The 24,435-nt window shown below is 34.6% G+C and overlaps 1 protein-coding gene across 9 annotated transcripts in view; it reads right to left on the bottom strand.

Moving 5' to 3' along the window:
• Mgat4c (MGAT4 family member C) overlaps nt 1-24,435 on the bottom strand; it is a 713,319-nt gene that overhangs the window by 6,436 nt on the left and 682,448 nt on the right. For all 9 annotated transcript variants that reach the window (XM_031348868.1, XM_031348874.1, XM_031348872.1 and 6 more), the window contains one exon: nt 6,486-6,638. In XM_031348868.1, the coding sequence (XP_031204728.1) occupies nt 6,486-6,632 (147 nt within the window). In that variant the 5' untranslated portion in view covers nt 6,633-6,638. The remainder of the gene's footprint in view (nt 1-6,485; nt 6,639-24,435) is intronic.

The following is a 24,435-nucleotide window of genomic DNA, read 5'->3' as shown; positions in this document are numbered from 1 at the left end:
AATCCACTAAGACTGTAGAAAAAGTAAATTCTTTAAATAACTTTTACCTTGAGTACTTATCTTTGGTCAATAAAATTATAATTAAATATCTGTTCTAAAAGATTTGATAAGATTCAGACACTAGCCTTACCTTAGTTAGAACACTGATAACTAGTTGCTGACTCACAGGGAAAAGACAAAATTATGTTTTAAAATCTATGAAGAGAATTTTTCAAAGAACAAAAATAAGAAATACTGAAATATAACAGTAGAGATAAGAATCTTTATGTCTATATAATTAAATTAATAAAATTCAATCTTAACATTTGTCAAATGTCTGTTCAAGTATTCTCATGTATTTTAGTCTGTCTCTGCTAACATGTTTCTATGTTTTATGTCACTTGGACAGATATTTTAACAAGGTTTATAGGTTATTCATCATGTCCAAAACCATAGACATCCAAAGTACCAGCAATTCGTGATTAAATAAAAATTTCTTATAAATATAGTAGTTTAATGTTCACTGAATTCTGATTATCTCAATTCTCTTATATATAAATAGCTTCATCTATTTCCATGGATCAACAAATATACAAATAGAATGTATTAAAACAAATACTTTAAGAATTCTACAAAGGAATTGTAGATGAACTATCACATTGACTCATTCAACATTAGTGTAAAATATAAAGATATTTTTATAAAGTGAACAGTAGTCTTTGTGCTGCATATATTTTTGAATTCTGTTATTGTTTGAGGCTACATGCTAAATAAAGCTTATGAAATTTCATATTTTTTATGGATTCATCCCTGAATATGTAAAAGTCTAGACCTTTTCTGTTATAAAATGGAATATATTCATATTGGTTGAAGGATGTAGCAGAATATAAAATGAAACAGAACTGATATGAAACTACTTAATTCAATTCTCAAGAACAAGCTTCTTTATACTTTCAGCATCAATAAAATTGTAGCTTTCACCTGAGCCTGTCTGGTTGGCTGCTTTCAGAGGTGACGAGCTGAGCATCCATGCTCCCTGGACACCTTCTTTCTGCAGTAACTAAGCTATAGCGTGTGTCTCAGTAATAAGGCAGAGCTTTATGACAATCATTTTCTGGATGGTAATGCAATTCAATGGACTCACTACAGTCTAAATATATACCCTGGTGGCTACTTTGAAAATGCTCACAGCTGAGAGGCTAAGTTGATTGGGCATGCAGCGTCTCTGCCACTTAGCTTGCCTTGTAAAAGTATTTGTGTCTTCTAGTGACTGCGCTTGCCTTCCAACTGAAACTCACTTATCCTTCTAAAACAAAATCAAATGTACGAAGCCATTAATATGCCTATAGTTTCAAACCACAAATACGTTTTTCTATCAAAAAAAGAATTGAACGTGTTAACTCTATGAAGTACTAATTCGGTTCATCTGATTTCTCTGAATTACTGAATTACAAGTATTGTTTCAGCTGTACAAGAGAAAGATATTGCATTTTATGCTTAGAAAACTGTATGCACTATGACATTATGGAGGCAAGATAAAACCCAGGAGAGATAAGCTTATGAAAATTAAAAATTAAGTATAAAAGAGGAAATATTTTAAGTAGAAACTATATTATATTCTTTACCAGAGTCAATTTTCAATAAATATTCTCATTTTAAACATACACATTTTAACAAGGTATATTTGAGTTGAAGTTGTATACATTGGGTTCCACAGCTCTGCATTTTCATTGGTTGTAGTTCTCTGTAATGATCTCTATCTGTTGCAAAGAGAAGTTTTCTTGATGAGGGCTGAGAACTATGCTTATCTATAAGTGTAAAGGAAAACATTTAGAATTTAGTTGAATGTTATGCTATTCTGGTACATTGGTGGTTCTCCTCCAATATCTATGAATTCACTGGCCTTAGGCAGTTAGCTAGGTGTCTTATACAGGGCATGATTTTCCTATTATTGAGTGTGTAGATGATTTTAATCCAGCAATATGGCTGTTCTGGGAAGGGATTATATCCAAAGGCCTCCTATGTCTGTGTGATATAGCTGGAATGCTGACACAACACACACCTTTAATCCCTCTGGCTGGAATACAGACATATCCCTAGTACACACCTTTAAGGTAAAAATTATTTGGTGAAAGGAAGCAGCTATGTTTGAAAGTGATGTCTAATTTAAGGATAGACAAAATGACAAATGAGAAAGATTTGACAGAATGAGTCAGAGATAGACATAAGATGTGCCTGATTCTCCTAACTCTCATGAGAATAGCACAGGAAAGAAAGCAGACCATGGAGAGTCAACTGGGAGTCAGTGAAGCTGCTACGTGCAGTGGAGCTGAGTTCCTTCATGCAGTTCAGTGCAGGTCAGCAGAGGGAGTTGAAGGCAGAGAAGGAGAAGGAGCCAGAAAATTAGAACAAATCACCAGAGTTAGTGTGAGTCCAAGCAAAACAATTTAGTGAGAAGCTGAGAGGAGCCAGAAAGGAGCTTGGAAAGGAGTTTGAGCCAGATAAGCTAGATTGAACCAGCCAGCCAGATTGCAGAAAGAACCAGAAAGTATGAGTTTATTCAGCAGTAAGCCACCAAGAGGACAATTACATCTGGCAGAAAAAAAAAAAAACTTACCTGTATAGAATGGATTTTTAAATCCAACTATAAATTATAAACAATTATAGATTTGTTGGGTGCTTCAAAGGTATGCATGCTGCTGTTGTGTCCTTTGTGTTACTGAAGCATGCTTGTCATTTGCAGTTATTTGTGGGCATCATAAATAGGTAGGAATAAAACTCCGGGATCTAAGTCTAAGGGATTATTGTGGAAGAGGAAGTGGAGAGATTTTAAGATCCAAATGAGCATGAGTTTGCTTAGGATTATGTCTTCTAGAAATGTCAGAAGCTACATTCATAAAGTATCACCTACATCATTGCCAGAACATGATCTGAACAATGACAATAATGACAGAAATGCTAGTGTAAATGGGGAACAGCCCGCTATTCTCAACTCTATGCAAAGTGCTACAGAAAAATAAGTAATGCAGAGAACAGAAGTAGTTTTCCCCAGGGGAAGAACTCTAACTCTAATCTCTAATTGTTTAGCCACTATCAATTGATGTGCATGTATCCGTGTGTGTGTGTGTGTGTGTGTGTGTGTGTGTGTGTGTGTGTTTGTGTGTGTGTGTGTGTTTAACAGCAATTAATGAAAAAAAAGGACCTGATTTTGAAACAGAGTATTTGTATGTGGAAGAGCTTACAGAGAAGATATAGGAGAAGGATATATAATGTAATCATATGACATAAAATAATGTTAAATATGTATTTATTCATTTACGTATTTATATCTGTGTGTGCCTACATAAATTTATGTGTACCACATGGATGAAAATGGCATTGGTATCCAGAAGAAGGTATTAGATCTTCAGAAACAGGAGTTCCAAGTTTGTTAGCAATCATGTGAGTGCTGAAAATTTAATCCCAGGTCCTCCATTTAATCACTAAGTACACTTAACCATTGCTTCATGTTTTTAACTTTCTACATGTATAGTTTTAATGAAATTTAGCATTATTAATCAAATTAATTATGGGCTGAAATTAAGGATATAAAACAGTTTACTGGGAAATCTATTAAACAATGAAAAATTAAATTAAAACACCATTAGTAAATTTACAATAAATATGTATTTGTCATTCCCTGTAACTTACTTTTTTATTTTTAATATAAATATTTTAAAGTGATGGTACTTTAACAAGTTTCCTCTGTGTCTAGACTGCTTTTCAAATTTGATTAGTAATAAGCTAAATATCGATAGCAAAAACTTATTCAAAAATACTCTTTAGTAGAAAACATTATAATTAAATCATACTTTTAAAATTATGTAGTTAGGGGGCTGGAGAGATGGCTGAGAGGTTATGAGCACTGGCTCTTCTTCCAAAGGTCCTGAGTTCAATTCCCAGCAACCACAAGATAGCTCATAATGAACTGTAATGAGATCTAGTACTCTCTTCTGGTGAGCAGGCAATACACACAAGCAGAACACTATATACATAATAAATAAGTACATTTTCTAAAAAGTATGTAGTTAGGACAAATGTTTACAGGACTTCACAAAATGTGTCACCAACTTCATATTGCTCTTACTTATCTTATTTTGAATATAAAGAACTCCTATGATGGCAATATATCTGTTGCATATGGTAGGTTATTTGATTCATTGAAAATGAAAATTAACATTTAATGAGATACTTTCTTTCAAATACAAAACATGGATTATAATAACGTTGAACCAATAACATTTGCTTAATTTACAAGGCTTGATTTAATTTTGCCATCATTAAAGTAAAAGACACACATCTATATCACATGACTGATTCATCAGTTTAAGTATAAAATAGCCCTGTGCTCAGTCCATTGGATGGCTGTGAGCCTCTACTTCTGTATTAGTCAGTCACAGGGTCCCCAGTGAAAGAGCTAGAGAGAGGACCCAAAGAGCTGAATGTGTTTACAACCCTTTAGGACAGACAACAATATGAACTAACTAGTACCCTCAGAGCTCCCAGGAATTAAACCACCATGGAGGAACTCATGGATTCAGCTGCATATGTAGTAAAGGATGGCCTAGTCGGTCATCAGTGGGAGGAGAGGCCCTTGGTCCTGTGAAGGCTCTATGCCTCAGTGTAGGGGAATGCCAGGGCAAGGAAGTGGGAGAGGGTGGGTTGGTGAGCAGGGGGAGAGGGAAAGGAATAGGGTTTTTTTTTTTTGGAGGGGAAACCAGGAAAGGGAATATCATTTGAAATGTAAATAAAGAAAGTATCGAATTAAAAAAAAGAAAAAAAAGTGCACAAGTCTTCTACATAAAAAGAATAAAATAACCAATAAAAATAATAATAATTAATTAAATAAGTAAAGAAAGAAAGAGAACTTATTCTTTATTACATTTTTTTTCGATCAAGGACCTCAAATATCTACATAGTGTGGATCTTCTTCCATTGTCTGATGTCTCATAAATCTCAATGAAGGCTACATTAAAACTATTCATAAACCATACTAGTAGTCATTGTTTTCTGATTTGCTCTTTTGCTAAGTCATATCTATGTAAAGCTTGTCATTTTTGATACATTTAACTATTGTGATCTGACTTTACATGATATCATGTATAAAGACAGGTCTTTAAAATCAGTATTTACTTGATCACAAAAATCCTGTAAAAATTAAAGAACTAGGATTCTAGAAAATGTTCATTAAAGAACAGAGCTGAAATAATCAGGCTTGTCTACAAAATGCCTCTCAGGAGAATCTGTGCCAGTTAAAGTCCAATAGCTGATTCATAAGGTAAAATGGCACAGAGTATTAAGCTCATAAGCACATATAGCCAAATAGCATTTTATTGAGAAACATTCCTTGTGGTTATTGTCAAAATCCATTTTACTAACAACATTAAGACTCTCAGGCTGCTGCTTGTGGACAATATCCTTTATTCTCTGTGAACTCAAAGGTTTCAATATTTTAAATATATTAGTAATTTTAAAAACTTGAGAATTAGGATGTGCCTTTGGTCCACTTCAAATAAAAATAGCAAAACCATCAACATTGCATTTTAATTGACAGGCATGAAATAATGAAGCTGTAATAGATCATAGTGACTACTGTACTGATTCCTCTGAATTGGATATATAATTTTACTTTTTCTACTTATTGAATATTTTATACCATGTAATATAATCATCTACTATTTTAGTATGTATTTTGAATGTTTGCATAGTTCTATCTCTTTACCTTTTGGTGTCTTTCAATGAATATCAGTATATAATATGTTGGGATTTAGGAATATTCAAAGTACAAAGGCCTAGCATACATTGCAATAAAATATATAGAATACAGCATAGTTCATTTAATTATTTTAGAGTTGCCAATAATATTTTGAAAAAAAATGTGAAAGAACTTGAATGTGGGTATACAGGGAGGGGGAAAGGTTTTTGAAGGACTTGGGGAAGGGAAGAATATGATCAAAATGTACTTATATTTTTTTAAATCATATCAAGATATAGAAAATAAGAGTTAAATACTAATACAAATTTATGGCAAAATGAGTAATGCTTCTAAAAATTAAAATTATAATGTATAAAATATAAAGACTAGGAGTAATATTACTTAGTAAAAATTATTTACTCTATATGTTTCATGTTAAAGACAGTAGTCTTAATAATTTCATATATATATAAAGTCTGTATATACTGTTAGTATTCCATAATTCATATTATATAACCACACAATATTGAAATATATAATATGTATATATATATGTATATATGTATAAACATACCAACTGCCATATAATACAAAGAAAGAAAAAAACAGAGTAATAAAAGTATACTGTTGACAATGTATGGCTAACTCTATACAGACAGGAAATGGACATATATAATTCTGCTCAAAAAAATACTCCCTGTTATCTTAAGGTTGAGGTACAATTGGACTGAAGATATATTTTTGAATTGAAAATAATGTCTCCAAAACTTACCAGAACATAGCTATCTTCAATGTACAAGTTCATGAATAGTAGAAAAACAACAAGAACTCCCAAGAATGACACTGTAGAACGTTTTCGCAAGCATCTCATTTTATCCAGTATTTGAAAAATATATTTCATTTGATAAAATGTAAGCATCCTCTCCTGTGAGAAAAGAAACAAGATTACTAACATTTAATTTGGGATAAAGTGAATATAGTGGCACCATTCAAATAATTGAGCTAAAATTCTGTTTCAAAATGTGTGCATAATGTTGGCATTCATCAAGAGATTGTAATATATAGTTATCTCCTGGGAATTAACTATAAAGACAACAAGTGTATTAATAATATAGTAAAAGAAGAAATAGAATTTATGAATAATTCAGTCTCTTTAAAGCAGTAAACTATAACCTACAGTTTAATATTTTTCTTTCTCCAATCAAGTATAATTCAGAACTTGGAATTACAAGAGCTTATTAAAATAAAAAACTGAGTGTGATGTTGGAAAACAGAATTTGTTTTTTAGGATATATTTCTTTGGGTTTTCTGTCTTCTAAGTTGGTATTTCTAGGTGTTTCCAGTTTCTCCATGTGATACATTTAATCAAAATCAAAGTAATGCATTCACCTTTAATTCATTATATAAGCAGATGGAAATTGAAGAGGAGGGCTATGAGTTTGATTGTTCTGTACTTATTGCATTGCTCTGTATAAACAGAAAACCCAACAAGGTCTAAGGAAAAGTCTTAAAATCAAGGAAATGCCAAGGATTGCATGAGTTAGCATGGAAATCCAATCCTGAAACAGTGTTGAAATGAATCATTGTTTGGAAATTAATGTGAACCAGGAACTTGGCATGGGAGTTTGCAGGAATAGTCTGATGATAGTGGAAACACTGAAATTCTAATTTGAACAAGTCTTTTTGCTCCATCCAGGGTTAGCCTCTCCATACCCACCACCAGCTGCTTTTCCACCTCACTGTTTAAACAGGGAATTATAGCTTTAAAAAAGTAGGAAAAGACAAGAACCCCCAGAGTTCCCAGGGACTAAACCACCAACCAAAGAGTACACATGGAGTAACTCATGGCTCCAGCTGCATATGTAGCAGGGGATGGTATTGTTCGGCATCGATAGCAGGGGAGACCATTGGTCCTGTGAAGGCTCAATGCCCCAGTGTAGGGGAATATTAGGGTGATGAGGTGGGAGTGGGTGAGGGATCACCCTTATAGAAGCAGGGGAAGAGGTGTAAGGTAGGGGTTTGCAGAGGGGAAACCAGAAAGGAGGATAATGAATAAAATCACCAATAATATATATGTAGGAAAACTCCTTTAAGGAAGTTACTGAATGAGATAGAATGTGAGTTCCCCTAAGAACTTGCCACTACCAGTCATCATTTCTAGACCTCTAACTCTTCTTGAAACCCTGGAAACCACTTAAGATAATGTACAAAGTGTGAACCAGAGGAAGAACAGTATATTCCTAAAGAATATAATTCATTTTTCACACAGGCAGAAATCTAATAAATAAAACCTGGGTGAGAATAAATTTAAAGGATGAAGGAAAATAGTGGAGGAACATTAAGTTGGATCAAACCAAAATGTTTTATTATGGCCTGCATCGGCTCAAATATTATATTTAATATTGCAGGTCCAGGTATTAGAAGAAGGGCTGAGTTTTGAAAATTGGTTACTGGGATGAAATATAGATCAAAGAGTAGATACTGTGAATGAGTTGAAAATATTTTATCTCTCTCTGCAAACATAAAAGAAAGGAACACAGCTTAGAGAGACTAGATTGCTAATATGGATCTATCATGCAAAATATACTTCAGGAGAATATAGAAGTTAAGTCTTTCATTGATACAGTAAAAAACCCAACCGTGGGTGGTTGGGCGATTAGAAAAAGAAATTATCCATATTTCTCTTTTATTGGCCTAAAAAAGAGTAGGAACTTTAGTCATTTTTTTAAAAAGCAATGAGAATAATTGGAACTTGGGGTTCATATTATGACAACAATCAAAATACAAATAGGACTAGAGTCTTAGAAGCAAGCAATGATTTGAGTATAGTTTCATTATTTGAGAATACACACACACACACACACACACACACACACACACACATATGACTTCTCTATACCTTTCTAATAGACATTCAGCAGTCATTCACTGTCAGTAGTACCACATTGTCAACATCAAACTTCTTACAATATTTTTAGCAACAAAATGATAATGTGTTTCTTGGGAAAGTAATCACCTTTCACATCTCCAGGATAGTGCATGGCGGTACTAGATTTACTGGTTATAAGATCCTACTACTGGCCGGGCAGTAGTGGTGCATGCCTTCAATCCCAGCACTTGGGAGGCAAAGGCAGGTGGATTTCTGAGTTCGAGGCCAGCCTGGTCTACAGAGTTAGTTCTAGGATAGCCAGGACTACACAGAGAAAGCCTGTCTTGAAAAAACCAAAAAACCAAAACAAACAAAACAAAACAAAACAAAACAAAATCCTATTACTTACACTAGGCCATCAGATTTGGAATGTTTTATCTGGGGAAACATAAATTATTCTTATTATTGCTACATCTTAGTAATACCATAAGTTGTTACTTTATTGTGTTTAATAGTTGGTTTTTTGTTTGTTGTTATTGTTTCTTCCCACATAGGAAGTGTTAAATTATCAGGGAAATAGTAGAAGAAATCCCTATGTAGTTCTCTGAAACTTTATTTTCTGTGTCTCTCTGGAGAGTTAAGCTCTCTACATGGCTTTTGGTTCTCTTTCATCTGTTTGCAAATTCAATTCATACCCTGTAAGCTCAAGCAGTGCCTGACAAATACAGAGGTGGATGCTCTCAGCCAACCATTGGACTGAGCACAGGGTCCCCAACAGAGGAGCTAGAGAAAAGACCCAAGGAGATAAAGGGGTTTGCAGCCCCATAGGAGGAACAACAATATGAACCCCTAGAGCTCCTAGGGACTAAACCACCAACCAAAGAGTACACATGGTGGGACTCATGGCTTCCAGCTACAAATGTAGCAGACGATGGCCTTGAAGGTCATCAAGGGAGGAGAGACCTTTGGTCCTGTGAAGATTCTATGCCCCAGTGAAGTGGAATGCCAGGGCCAGGAAGCAGAAGCTGGTGAGCAGGGAAAGGGAGAAAAGGATGGGGTTTTCGGAGGGAAAACCAGGAAAGGGGATAACATTTGAAATGTAAATAAAGAAAATATCTAATAAGAAATGAGTGAGATCAGAAAGAAAAAAAAATCAACACTTGGTAGTCCTTTTGTTGACATAGCTTTAAAATTTTTGGTAGAAAGCTAAAATAATCACCATGTTTATTTCCTTGAATTAAAGTTAATTCCCCATTTCTGATGTCTTTACTTCACACATGCTAGTCTACTGTTTTCATTTTTTTATGGAAATTAGAAATTTAGCACTTATTTCTTATTGTGGACAGAGCACCATTCTGGTAGACAATCTCTTCAAATTTTCCTTTTTTTGGAAAGTACTGCTTTATTATTGACTTGCTTCATGTATTGCTTGAAACATAAAACTCAATCTATTTTATTCCTATATACATGAAGTAGTAAGTAAAGAAACAAATGGACTGTTTGAAATACAGGCTTGCGAAAGAGTTCTTTATCTTTCAAATCAAATCAATCATCTCTTATCTATTCTTATTCAAATATCCAGGGATTAGTTGGACAGTTTACTAAGAAACAGACTACCATTTATCATTTGTACTGATTTATAGTTTTAACTTTTAAACAGTTGTACAGAACACAGTATAAGAATTGTGTATCAACTCTGTATGGTATGAAAATGCAGAAATCTAATGAGTTAAAAGTGGGGATCACACAGAAGAGTTTGCAGATGAGCGTTAGAAGAGTCTTAGAATGCTATCAGCTGAGCTTGATAGGCTGTACGGGTGGGAGCTTAAACCAGCAGATGCGAATAAAGGACAGGTAAGGCCATGATTTAGTCCTGACTGAGGTCTGCTTACGGAACAGACAAGATACAACCGTTGTTTCCAGAAGCCTCCACAGACATGAATAGAACCCGTTCACCTATCATGCCTCTCCTGCCATCGTGAACCATATCTACTGATGAGTAAGCCAAACACATCTCTCTTTTTATTACATCTACACTATATAGGGTTAAAGGGACCAATTTAAAGGAAACACAATATGTATAGACATAAAGAGAAGAAAAGGACACCAATGTCATAACTAAAACTATTAGAGAAAGCTAGTAAAAAAAAAAAACAAAAATACTAAGGTTTCTAAATACCAAGTTAAGCAAATTAAAAATCTTCAAAGCAACCCCATAAGAAAATATATTTAATAATTTTAAATCATAGAATACAACTTTGATAAGAATGTGGGAACAACACATCATTTGTATCAATAATCACAAATAGACAGCTTATATTTTAAAGCAAACAGATTCATTCAGATGTAAATACATTCATGCATGCATATCTGGGTGTACACACTCACACACACACAGTATCAATACTAAGTTTAAACTGCATGACAAAGTAAACAACAAATGAAGTCATCCACAAAAGCTATTGACAATAGGATAAGCAAATTATAGTAATCAAGAGACAGGAGAAACCATGGTTTGTGGGGATGATTCAAATGTAGTTGCATATAAGCAACAGAAGCTTAAAATTGCATAATTATTACTTTACAATACAAAATGCTACAATTGTGAACAGGATATTGTCAAATTATATAGTGAACTACTTCTTACTTGGAAAAACAAGTAATTCTAAAAGCAAAATCTGGTAATATTCGTCTCGCAAGAGATAAGAAGATAGCCAATAGGACCAATGGAGCTGAGAGGTTTGCAGCCCCTTAGGACGAACAACAATATGAACTAAGTAGTACCCTCAGAGCTCCCAGGGTCTCAACCACCAACCAAGGACTGCACATGGAGGGGTCTGATTGTTCTGGCAGCATGTGTATAGTAGAGGATTGCAAATTCAATCATCAATAGGAGGAGAGGAGCTCGGCCCTGTGAAAGTTCTGTGCCCCAGTGTAGGGGAATGCCAGGGCCAGGAAGTGGGAGAGGGCGGGGTGGCAGGCATGGGGAAGTGGGAGGCAACAGGGGTTTGTTTTGGTTGTTTTTGTTTGTTTCTTTGTTTTTTGGAGGGGAAACTGGGAATGGAGAAATTTACATGTAAATAAAGAAAATATCTTAAAAAAAAAAGATAGCCAAATATCACATTATTAAAATGTACAAATAAAAATTTCTTAGAAATATAAATATTGCTGTGTGAAAATACATACACATAGAGGGAAATATATATTATCTTAAGCTTTCACAACTTAAATGTCCTTTGATTTTAAACGAGAATTTAGAAAATCCAAAGTATTTATTTATATTAAAATATATATGTGCTTTAATTAAGAAAGAATATATGCTACATAGTTATTTTAAGTTTTTCCTTATTGGATATTAAACAAGAATAACTGAAAGTATTCTATCAGAGGAGTAAGATATAGCTATTGGGATATTAGTGGTTATCACAATATGGTGGAAACGATGAACAGATATAATGATATAAAAAACAAAATGACTACTATGTAGCCGAGACTTTTTGGTTGCCTTGTTCTGCTCTCTGAACTGAGCCTTTAAGTCTGGAGACACTATAAGATTATCAGTCATTGACAGGCTGAATATAAATAACTGGCAAGTTGATATGATCCTTTCAGAGTCAATTACTAAGAACTAAGAAAACACATGTATTAAATGAGACCGACTTATTTTGCTGCATCCAGGCTCTAGATGGCTACACAGGAGATCTGAACAACAACTCAAATAACGACCCTCTGAATCCTACATGATATGAAAGTGTCCCTTTTATCCTAGGGGTTTGCTTCCACAACCCTGTACATTTTACAAGTGAAAATCAAACATCCCAAAGAAAGACTATCGCAAAACTAACCTTAAAAGCTTGACCATTTCTGTTTTGCTTATAAAACAGTGCATGTGGCAAAAAATGCAAATTCCACAACTACATGCTATAACTCCTTTCAGACAACTAGCCTTTCAACAGCTGTTGTTTCACATTGAGAACTTGTAATATGATTGACATTTTTCAGATTGCCTAGATAAAATAGTTCAGATATTAGATGAGTTTGTCCAAGTGACATTAAAAAGAAAGGGAAAGAGATGAGAAATCAAGCATACTTCAAAAGTAATTAGCTTTTCTGGACAATATCCAAAGTTCTGGATGAGCTTCCTACCCCAAATTTGCTGAATTCAGAATGTCATGTTAATTAAGATAGCCTATATGCTCTTATATATGTACCCACACACATACATTATACATACATATATATATGTCACTATTCTGTGAGGGTGTGTATGTGTATATATATATATATATATATATATATATATATATATATATGAGCATATAATCGCTCGTAGAGTTTGTAGGATGGCTCTATCTTATAAAACCAATGTTATATTGCTGAGTCCTGCATTTCAATCAAAGGGTTGAAATCAGATATCCTGGAGTAATGTCTATCCTAGAAGATTTTCAAATAACCTTCTATGGTAGGACAAGGTAATTTTCCAGAACACAGAGTCAGGAGAAAAAGATTTGGTGGAGAACAAACTATAGCTTTGGTAATTAATGCTCTTGCAATCCAGATAGTTTCAAGGGATCTATGTAATTTTCTCCCACCAATATCATATCAGACCTGAAGTCATTTCTCAGGAAATTTTATATCTTCATGAAAAGTGCTTTTTGGAAATTAACACAGAAAGTAGTTGATACATGACATATGATCAAACATGGAGGTTAAATGAATTTGCTCTTGTTTTAGAATACCTGACCATGGTACAACAACAGAGGACTTTAACAGTGATTACAGAAAGTCAAGAAGGGTGCTTTCCAATCAACAGATATTTGTTCTTTTTCAAAGGCTTTCTATAAATATTTTTGTAAGCAGGCATATTTTTTCTTACCCCCCCCCCCAATACTGGTGCAATATCCTTTAGCACCACCATTCTGTGAGTCTATTTAAGAAAATCACTTCTGATTTTGTTAATTCGGATACTGTCTCTGTACCCTCTTGTTAGTCTGGCTAAAGGTTTATCTATTATGTTGATTTTCTCAAAGAACTGCCTCCTGGTTTGGTGGATTCTTTGTATACTTCTTTTTGTTTCCCCTTGGTTGATTTCACAGATACACAGGGTTTCTCTGTGTAGCTCTTTGTTCTAGAACTTTCAGACATGCTGTCGAATTGATGGTGTATGCTCTCTCCAGTTTCTTTTTGGAGACATTCAGAGCTATGAGATTTCCTCTTAGGACTGCTTTCATTGTGTCCCATAAGTTTGAGTATGTTGTGTGGCTTTATTTTCGTTAAGCTCTAAAAAGTGTTTAATTTCTTTCTTTATTTCTTCCTTCACCAAGTTATCATTGAGTTGTTAAGCTTCCACGTGTATGTGGGCTTTCTATTGTTTATGTTGTTGAGGAACAGCCTTAGTCTATGGTGATCTGATAGGATGCAAGGAATTATTTAAATCTTCTTGTATCTGTTGAGGCCTGTTTTGTAACCAATTATATGGTCAATTTTGGTGAAGCTTTCATGAGGTGCTGAGAAGAAGGTACATCCTTTTGTTTAGGATAAAAAGTTCTATAGATATCTTTTAAATCCATCTGTTTCATAACTTCTGTTAATTTCACTTGTCTCTGTTTATTTTCTGTTTCCATGATCTGTCCATTGCAGAGAGTGGGGTGTTGAAATCTCCCACTATTATTGTGTCTGGTGCAATGCGGGCTTTGAACTTTAGTATAGTTTCTTTTTTTATTTTGTTGTTTTGTTTTGGTTTGGTTTTTTTGTTTTGTTTTTCTGAGACAGGGTTTCTCTGTGTAGCTCTGGCTGTCCTGGAACTCACTCTGTAGACCAGGCTGGCCTCGAACTCAGAAATCCACCTGCCTCTGCCTCCCAAGTGCTGGGATTAAAGGCATGCTCCACCACAGCCCAGCCAGTAAAGTTTCTTTTATGAATGTAGATGCCCTTCAATTTGGAGCATAGAGGTTCAGAATTGAGAGTTCATCTTGGTAGATTTTTACCTTTGATGAGTATGAAGTGTCCCTCCTTATCTTTTTTGAACACTTTAGGTTGAAATTTGATTTTATGCGATATTAGAATGGCTACTCCAGCTTGTTTCTTGAGGCCATTTAAAAAAAACCAAGGATAGCAAAAACTATTCTCAACAATAAAAGAACCTCTGGTGGAATCACAATCCCTGACCTTAAGCTGTACTACAGAGCAATTATGATTTAAAAAAACTACATGGTATTGGTACAATGACAGGCAGGTGGCTCAATGGAATAGAATTGAAGACCTAGAAACAAACCCAAACACCTATGATCACTTGATCTTTGACAAAGGAGCTAAAACTATCCAGTGGAAAAAAAGACAGCATTTTTAACAAATGGTGCTGCCTCAACTGGTCGTTAGCATGTAGAAGAATGCAAATTGATCCATTCTTATCCCCTTGTACAAAGCTCAAGTCCAAGTGGATCAAGGAACTCCACATCAAACCAGATACACTGAAACTAACAGAAAAGAAAGTGGGGAAGAGCCTCGAGCACATGGGCACAAGGGAAAATTTCCTGAACAGAACACCAATAACTTAGGCTCTAAGATCAAGTATTGACAATTGGGACCTTATAAAATTACAAAGATTCTGTAAGGCAAAGGACACTGTCAATAGGACAAAACAGCAACCAACAGGTTGGGAAAATATCTTTACCAATCTTATATCCAATAGAGGGCTAATATTCAATATATACAAAAAAACTCAAGTAGTTAGACTCCAGAGGATCAAATAACCCTATTAAAAATGGGGTACAGAGCTAAACAAAGAATTCTCAACTGAGGAATACTGAATGGCTGAGAGGCACCTAAAGAAGATGCTCCAACATGTAATAAGGACACATGCTCCACTATGTTCATAGCAGCCTTATTTATAATAGGCAGAAGCTGAAAACAACCTAGAAGTCCCTCAACCAAGGAATGGATACAGAAAATGTGGTATATCTACATAATGGAGTACTACTCAGCGATTAAAAACAATAATTTTATGAAATTCTTATGGAAATGGATGGATCTGGAGAATATTATCCTGAGTGAGGTAACTCAATCACAAAAGAACACACATGGTATGCACTCACTAATAAGTGATTAGCTCAGAAGCTCAGAATACCCAAAATACAATCCACAAACCACAAGAAACTCAAGAAGAAGGAAGACCAAAGTGTGGATACTTTGATCCTCCTTAGAAAGGGGAACAAAATACCCATGGAAGGAGTTACAGAGACAAAGTATGGAACAGAGACTGTAGGAAGGACAATCCAGAGACTTCCCTAACCTGGGAATCCTTCCTATATTCAATCACCAAACCCAGACACTATTGTGGATGCCTGCAAGTGCTGGCTAACAGGAGCCTGATATAGCTGTCTCCTGACTAATACAGAAGTAGAGGCTCACAGCCATCCATTGGACTGAGTACAGGGTCTCCAATGAGGGATCTAGAGAAAGGACCCAAGGAGCTGAAGGGTTTGCAGCCAGTTAGAACTAACAACAATATGAACTAACTATACCCTCAGAGCTCCCAGAGACTAAACCACCAACAAAAGAGTACACATGGTTAGACTCATGGCTCCAGCTGCATATGTAGCAGAGGATGGCCTAGTCGGTCATCAGTGGGAGGAGAGGCCCTTGGCCCTGTGAAGGCTCTGTGCCCCAGTGTAGGGGAATGCCAGGGCCAGTAAGCAGGAGAGAGGGTGGGTTTGTGAGTAGGGGGAGGGAACAGTTTATTTTTCTTTTCTTTTCTTTTTTCTTTTTCTTTTTGGAGGGGAAACTGGAAAAGGAGATATCATTGACATGTAAATAAAGAAAATATCTAATAAAAACAATAAGAGAAAAAAACAAAGAAAATTACTTTTCAGTCTCTGCTAGTTGTACACTCCATGCATTGGCTCTGTTCCACTGTCAAATCCCATTTTGTAGCCATAAATAATTAAGGCCCACAATTTTCCTATGTTCCTGAGATATCAATAAATTCCAACTTTGGTTAAAAGTTGGTTAAAAGTTTTTATTTTTTATTTTTTGCCTTCTTCACACTTGCTCTGCTTTCTTGCCTTCCTTCATATTTTCTTCTTTTTCCTTATATTGGAACACATGTGAATGATATTTCTTTAAGAATTTGAGCATTCCAATGTATGGTGTTTGTTTAAAAATTATTTAACCATATTACTTGAGTTTCTTTTTGGCAGTTAATCAAAGATAGGTGATGCTAACAAGGTTACTTTCAATGTGAAAGTGTATATGAGTGTGCTTTACACACAGTGTAAACTATTTGAACTCAGAGGGACAGTTTAAATACTAGCTTATACAAATCTCAATTTAATTTTGACGGAGCCCCATTTGAATTTTAAGTTTCCATTTGTTGAAAGGGTCCTACTCTACTGCCCAAGCTTTCTGAAAGCTTGCTATGCTCCTCCCTACACCTCCTGAGCTTTGGGATTACAGATGGGTGCCATTATGCTCAATTTAGAGTATTGTCCTTAACAACTTGCCCAAGGTCTCTTTTTGACTCTGACCTATTATGTGATATCTATGCTCTATTAACATATATTGGCTTTACTTCAACCACCAACAAAGCACCATAAACTTTCATAACATAAAATGTTCATGTACAAACTGAAAATTGTACTATTATTTAGTTTTTCTTACAAGGTGGATTGAAATATTTTGTAACTACCATGACCCCATTGTAAAGGATGTTTAAGAAATAAAACATGAAAAAATGATGTCAAAGTTGTGAGCAGTTTGGAAACCAGTAACAATATTGAATAATTACTTTCCACTTGGAAACCCCAAACATGCCATTTAATATTTCCAATACTGAAATCCAAATATTACAGAAAGTTCTAGAAGGTACACAGTAAGGACAGATATTTATTTACTTACCTTCATTAATTCCACCCATACAAATATAGAAATACTCATTATGTTTGCAGAATACTAAAAATCAGTGCTATATTCTTCAAATTATCGTATTCAAATAAGTTTTCTTCGAAAAAAATGTCAAAATATTTTTCCCCTGGGAAGCTCCTGGTATAGTAATTTATGCCCTAGTTTTCATCAGTACAGGGAAAGAACTCATTTATTAAAGAATTGATGCTGATAAGAAGTGACAGATGAAGTTGTACTCTGCAGAGCTCTTGCTTCAATTCTGATGTTTGTGTGTGTAGTAACAATAATTTCCTGGTTGTAGAACTTGGGAGACCTGCAGCAAATGATTTGGTATTAAGGAAGTCTTATTCTCATTCTCCAGATCTTCTGGGTAAAGAGAAAAATCATATTTCTTACTCCTCCCCAGTGAAAAATATGTTATGTCCATATCAGGAGTTTGGAGGGAAAAATAAGTAAATTCTTACCCATGTAAATCAATGTTGTTACACTAATCTAGCCCAAGGCACTGACTTGTAAGTTATTCTTTGTTTAGTAGGTGATAAAATTAACAGAACACAGAAGTAATTTACATCTTTTAAATACAGGAAAACATGTAAAACAAACAAATAGAACAACAGCAAAACCCAAACAATACAAAGAAACAACAACAAAAACGTGTTACAATGAAGTGTTCATCTCCCTGACATGTGTGACCCCTTCCCCTGTATCAGAATTGCTTGGCTTGCATTTTTTTTTAATGCTTGCCCAATTTGTTTTTCTCCTTCACTTTGTGGAAGGCTGAACATCCCCTCCGGGCAGCAGTCAATACTTTCTGATGAATAGAAAGAACGTTGCTGACATAGCGAAAGCTTCAGGAAACTTTCAAAACACACGATTATCTTTATATTTGGTACAAAAGTCTCCAATATTGATGGCAGCAAATGTAATTGTTTTTTCTCCCTCAGAGTTTTTCATTGTCCTAAGTCGTGCCTGTTGGAGCTATAGGTGGCAGTGAAGTGAAAAATCACAGCAGATAGACCATTTTCTTCGGGTTCATAGCAATGCCTAGCAAGATTTATTTATTTATTTATTTATTTATTTATTTATTTATTTATTTATTTATTTATTATTTTGTGTGTGGCTCACGTTAAGTTACAATGTAGACCAAACTAGTAGCACTGACAGGATTGGGATTTCCTTGTCAGGTACTATAAAAACAGGATAAACACATACAAATGTGTGAGCAGGATTGGAAAGACAAGGCAATCTTCTTCAGTATTGAAGTTAACTAAATAAAGAATGCTACAATTACTTCTCCAGCTTACCTTTCAGGATGGCATTTCCCTACTGAATTCTACTGTTTATCATCAAATTTTTTTTTTTTTTAAAAAAGATTCTGATTAGAAGGCAAGTCATAGTAGAAACATAAAACTATTTTAACATGAGCCTTTGTTCCGAGGGTCATTATAACTATGAAGTCTATTTTGAGTTGAGGTGGTCACTAAAGCAACAATTTTGGTGGCAATGGCAGCCATCTTTGAAAGGACACTCCGTGTTCTGTGTTAAGCCCTTAAGAAATCAACATGGTGCTACATCATTGTACTATATTTGTATTATTCTCTTTACTGTTTAGATAATAAGATACTCAAGACATGTTTCAGAAAAAAAGGTAGATTATTGAATTAAGTGTAGACTGAAGACTCAAAATCAAACATCACTTTCTGTTTGTGTTTAATGAGATCCACTTGGTGAATGTCATCAAAAGTCTAAGAGTATAGCAAGGATAACAAGACAGAACGCCAGAAAAAAATAACTCAAGAGAGGGGTTTACTCATGTTTTTGGATTTATTTTTTACTTTATTTTATTTTATTTTATTATGTGTGGATGTTTTGTCTGAAAGTGTGTTTTTGCACCACAGGCATGTCTGATGCCCTGGGAGCCCAGGAGAAGCCATTGAATCACATGGAACTAGAATCATGGATACGTATGCACTACCATGTGTGTTCTGAGAAGTGAATCCAAGTCCTCCGCAGAGAAAGAGCTCTTACTCATTGAGTCAGATCTCACGACCCCAGGAGTTCTCACTTACAACTCATTCATGAGAAAACAAGCTCCGCAAAGCCAACTTGGGTCACTTCTGAATGTGATACTTCCGATCTATATACCTCCTGTTTGACCTCACCCCTTACAGGTTCTGCAACTTCCTCAACACTACAGCGGAGACCAGGCTGCTAGCATATAACTTCTGCAGTAGCAAACTTCTACTGAATAATGGAAACATCCATGCTTAGTATAAAACAGGAGTTCAGTTTCAGTTTTAACAGCAGTGTACAGTACAGTGAATATGCTATCTGGTATGATAAATGCCTGGTTATTACCACAAGTTATCTTATAGACCCCCATTTATAAAAGGAGCTTAACAGAGATTGATAAAGTAAATGCTTCCAAGTCAAGCTAAAATTTGATTAATTGAGTAATATTGAATAATATCAATGTGTAGGTTCTATGGTATAATGGTTAGCACCATGGATTCTGAATAACTTTAGTAACCATGATTCTATGATTAATGAAGAAATAGGAGAGAAGATTATCACTATTGTACATGAAAGTCTAAAACTGTGTATGTACACTTTCCAGAATAGTACAAAAGGAAATTAACTGCTTTGTTCAGTTTACCACACATACCTGTACAGCAAGAGATCAGGTAAACCAACTTGAATTCAGTAGTACCAAATAACATATATCCGTAGAAACAGAGCACTCAAATATATTTCTATGTTCAAATAATATACTTAGAGAATACAGTTTTCCTTTTGGTAAGCATTGATTTTCTGAAGCTTGTTACTAAATTCTAAAACCAAAGAAGTCCATTGTAAAAATTCATTACTCTCTCTGTATATAGTATTTCCCTTGAAATGTATGTTGAGACTTAACTAGGTACAATATATCAATGGGTGGAACAATTATTTCAATTATTTCTATTCCAGTAAATAGAGAAAACAAACAAAATTCTATGTTTTTGTTAGAAATAGTTACTTCCTCTTATGTACTTAGCATCTTACTACTACCCAACAGATATAGAACACATTAATGTACTCCAGAAATCAAGACAAAACAGACCTTTTTCAGTGTTCAATTTGTAATAATTTCATTCTGTACTCCAGAAATCAAGACAAAACAGACCCTTTTCAGTGATCTATTTTGTAATAATTTCATTCAATTTTATATTTACTATTTGTGTGTGTGTGTGTGTGTGTGTGTGTGTGTGTGTGTGTGTGTGGTGCGTGCGTGCACGTGTGCATGTGTGCATGCATGCATGCGTGCATGTTTGTGGTGATTCAGATGTGGAGTTCAAAATACAGCTTTATAGTGTCAGCTTTCTCCTTCTTAATGTATGTTCTGGAGATCAAATTTAGGATTTACAGCTTGGCAGAAAACACCTTTACCCACTAAACCATCTCACCAGATCAATTTCACAATACCTTAATTAGCAACATTGGAGAACTATAATGATGATTCAGTGGGTAAAGCTCTTTGTCAGTCCTTGCAACCTGAGCTCAGATCCTAGAAACCACTAAATTCTCTACATAATAGCATGAACCATGTAAGAGCTGAACTGAATAGAAAAAAAAATGTCAGTAACTCCAAGGAGTGCTAAGACAGGAGAATTTCTGGCCATGCATGGGATAGCTCACTTGGTTTATACAGAAGAGAATAGCAAGAGATGCTATTTCAAACTACATGGAAGGACAGGGCTGACACCCAAAGGTTTTTCTGACACCCATACTCATGCCATAACACCCAAGTACCCACACTTAACATGCACAAAGCCACACATATACACCAAGGCATACATGCACAAACACACACACACACACACACACACACACGCACACATACATGGGATGAAATATGAGCAATTATTTTGGGATTCTTGAATTCAAATGTTAATATCCTTTTACTGAAGGTTCGAAGCCAGTCTCTGCTCATGTAGCAAATGCTTATTGTAAAGAGTTCCTCTTCTATTACATATTATGTAAAATTTCTGCTTACATTTCTTATGGAAGATATGCTTACAAGTGTGATTCAGTATATATAATTGAATATCCCAGGCTCCATATAAGCAAGCATAAAGGAAATGATGCTATTAGCCTACTACCTGTTTCGAGTGAATTGAGATAGTAATTTCCATATTTGTTTGCTTGACTAGAAACATGAAGCATCTGTAGTCTAGAAAAATTGTTACCAATACCATATCCACATTTTAAGTACTTTTAGGTTACATTTTCCATTATTAAAATTGGAAATTGTGTAAGTATTTTTATTCTTTTTAGTTCATAGAGTTGATATTAAGATTAAGCCCAGCAATAGTCATGGATATATGACAGTTTTAATTCGAATTGTTTATGCCTAAACAGAAACAGCACAACATTTTATCTTGTTCTCCTAATCACAATTTTCCTTGGGATGCTATAAAGCTGTTTTAATGTAGAAAAATAAATTTAAAAAATGAAATATTAACATAGATTTATTGTCATTCCCTTAAACATAATTTCTATGTTGACTTTTCAGTCTTCTTTTTCATTTCCCATGGTATGAATCACATTATCGATTAGAAAGCTGTGGTCTGAGTGCATAATGAAAATCTGTAATGAAAAACTCAATTTAGAAAAAAATTAATATTCTCAATAGTGATAACCAATTTTCTGTGTTCATTCATCGTTTAATCTGTCTAGCAGCATTTCCCATGTGAAATCAAAATAGTACTGAATTGTGATATTATATAGATTATCAATTAAATTGAATGAATTACATAAAATATATCCCTCAAAAGCTAACTCCTAGTGGGGTCAAATTAAAATGTTAACATTACAGAGTGAATAGTTAAGTTTGCCAGTGGAGAATTAAACAGTTTTGCTATAGTATCTTACCTTGAAAAATTCATAGAACAATATTTACACATGTATTTGCAGAACTGTATTGAAATTATGAGCAAAAGTACCTACTAAAGCTATAAAACTCCCTAAAATATTTTAAATTTAATGGAAATTCTCCCAAGAAGGGACTATATTTAAGGACTTCATAATGCATTCCCTTTTGAAATCTTCTTGTGACTCAGACAACTGACAATGATATGTTTATTTTTATTTATGAAAAAGAATAAAGGAATCAATGAATATTTAGTTAGTTCCAAGAGGGTTTTAAGGTTTCTTCAGTTCCACCCAAATATTTATGCAACTCTGATTATTGTGTTTTTAGTAATTATGTGTTCATGCCTCCTTCAAATGCTAGAACTAGCCCATTATTAACCAAGGCCCAGTATATATTTATATGTGTAGAAGATTTTGATATTTTTCATTGTTTCTTTTATATGATTGTAAACTAGGAAGAATTAGCATAAATATATACCTACATTTATGTATTTTTGTATGTATACAAATTCCAGAAGTTACAATGGCATATTTATGTTACTGATCTTAAAAAGTTATGGATTTTCTAATATAGGATTAAAATTAAGCCACATATGGTAGCTCATCTCTGAAATTGCAGTATTTAGGAGGCTAGGACAGGGACATTCTCAAAACATTTTAGCTAGTCTGTCATATATAGTGAGTTCTTGGTTAAAGAGAGAGAAGAAAGCACATGCTGTAATAAGCCATACATATAATATATACGTATATATATAATTGCAAACATTCTTTTTACTCTCATTTTATACTTTATATATATAAATAACAATTTTCTTATAATGTAAGTTTTCAGAACCATTTTCTCTGTCTACAGTTATGCATATGTGCACATACAGATGCTATTTCTATATGTACTTTAAACAAACATATGTCTTTTTAATATTTAATATATACCAAATATGCACATTAAATTATGAAATAATTAGGGCTGGAGAGATGGAGTCCCATGGCAGCCCAGACTGTTGAGGAAAAAACTGTAAATTACTGAAGACAACACCTACACAACTTGTTGAATATGGAGCAATAAAGCTCGTGTCTGCATAGTAGTTTCACCCCTACTTTTTAGTATCTTTGGAATGGAAAGGTACTCTACATGCTACCACAATCAAACAAACAAACAAAACATAAGCACCAATTCAGTAAAAAGCCTTTAATCTACAATGCTTCACACACACACACACACACACACACACACACAGAGAGAAAGAGAGAGACAGAGAGAGAGAGAGAAAGAGAGAGAGAGGGAGGGAGGGAGGGAAGGAGGGAGGGAGAGAGAGAGAGAGAGAGAGAGAGAGAGAAAGAAACAGACAGACAGACAGACAGACAGACAGACAGACAGAGACAGGTACAGACATACAGAGGCAGAGAGACAGAGACAGAGAGACGGACATACAGAGACAGAGAGACACACACTTTAGAACAATTGGACCTAATTGAGATATTCTGTGAAATCTTTAGGATTCAGGGAATCCTGTGTAAGAGTAGGAAGAGTGTAAGAGCCAGAGGGAACAGACAACAACAAAACTGAAGACTCTCTAAATCAACAGAGCAAAGCTCACATGAACTCCCAGTCTGAGAGAGCTGCATAGGTGTGCTGGAGCCTTTGCTTATGTGTTATGGCTTCTAGCTTAGTGAATTTATGGCATTCCAGAGAGTGATAATAAATAGGTGCTTGAGTCTTGTGCCTTTGCTTGGGCTTGTTTCCTTCTGTTTGTTCAATTCTGATGTGTTAGTTTTTGGTTCATTTTATTTTTCTTTCTAATGAGTCACTAAAAAAGAGTGGGTTCAAATAGGAAGGGTGTTGAGTAGGAGATGGGGGGAGTCAAAGGAGAAGAACCTGTAAACAGGATATATTATGTGAGAACAGAAGATCTATTTTTAATATTAAGTGGCAAAGGCAACCAAAAATGTTAATAAAAGATACTAATTAACAAGTACATCTTTATTAGAAATAAGAAAAAAATCTAATTTACATAGAATTTGGCCTCTAAAATCATTTGGC

The sequence above is a fragment of the Mastomys coucha genome, unplaced genomic scaffold (assembly GCF_008632895.1).
Source record: "Mastomys coucha isolate ucsf_1 unplaced genomic scaffold, UCSF_Mcou_1 pScaffold4, whole genome shotgun sequence".
Taxonomy (NCBI): Eukaryota; Metazoa; Chordata; class Mammalia; order Rodentia; family Muridae; genus Mastomys; species Mastomys coucha.
Note: the sequence above shows the minus strand (reverse complement) of the source record. Positions and strands in the feature narration are given on the sequence as shown.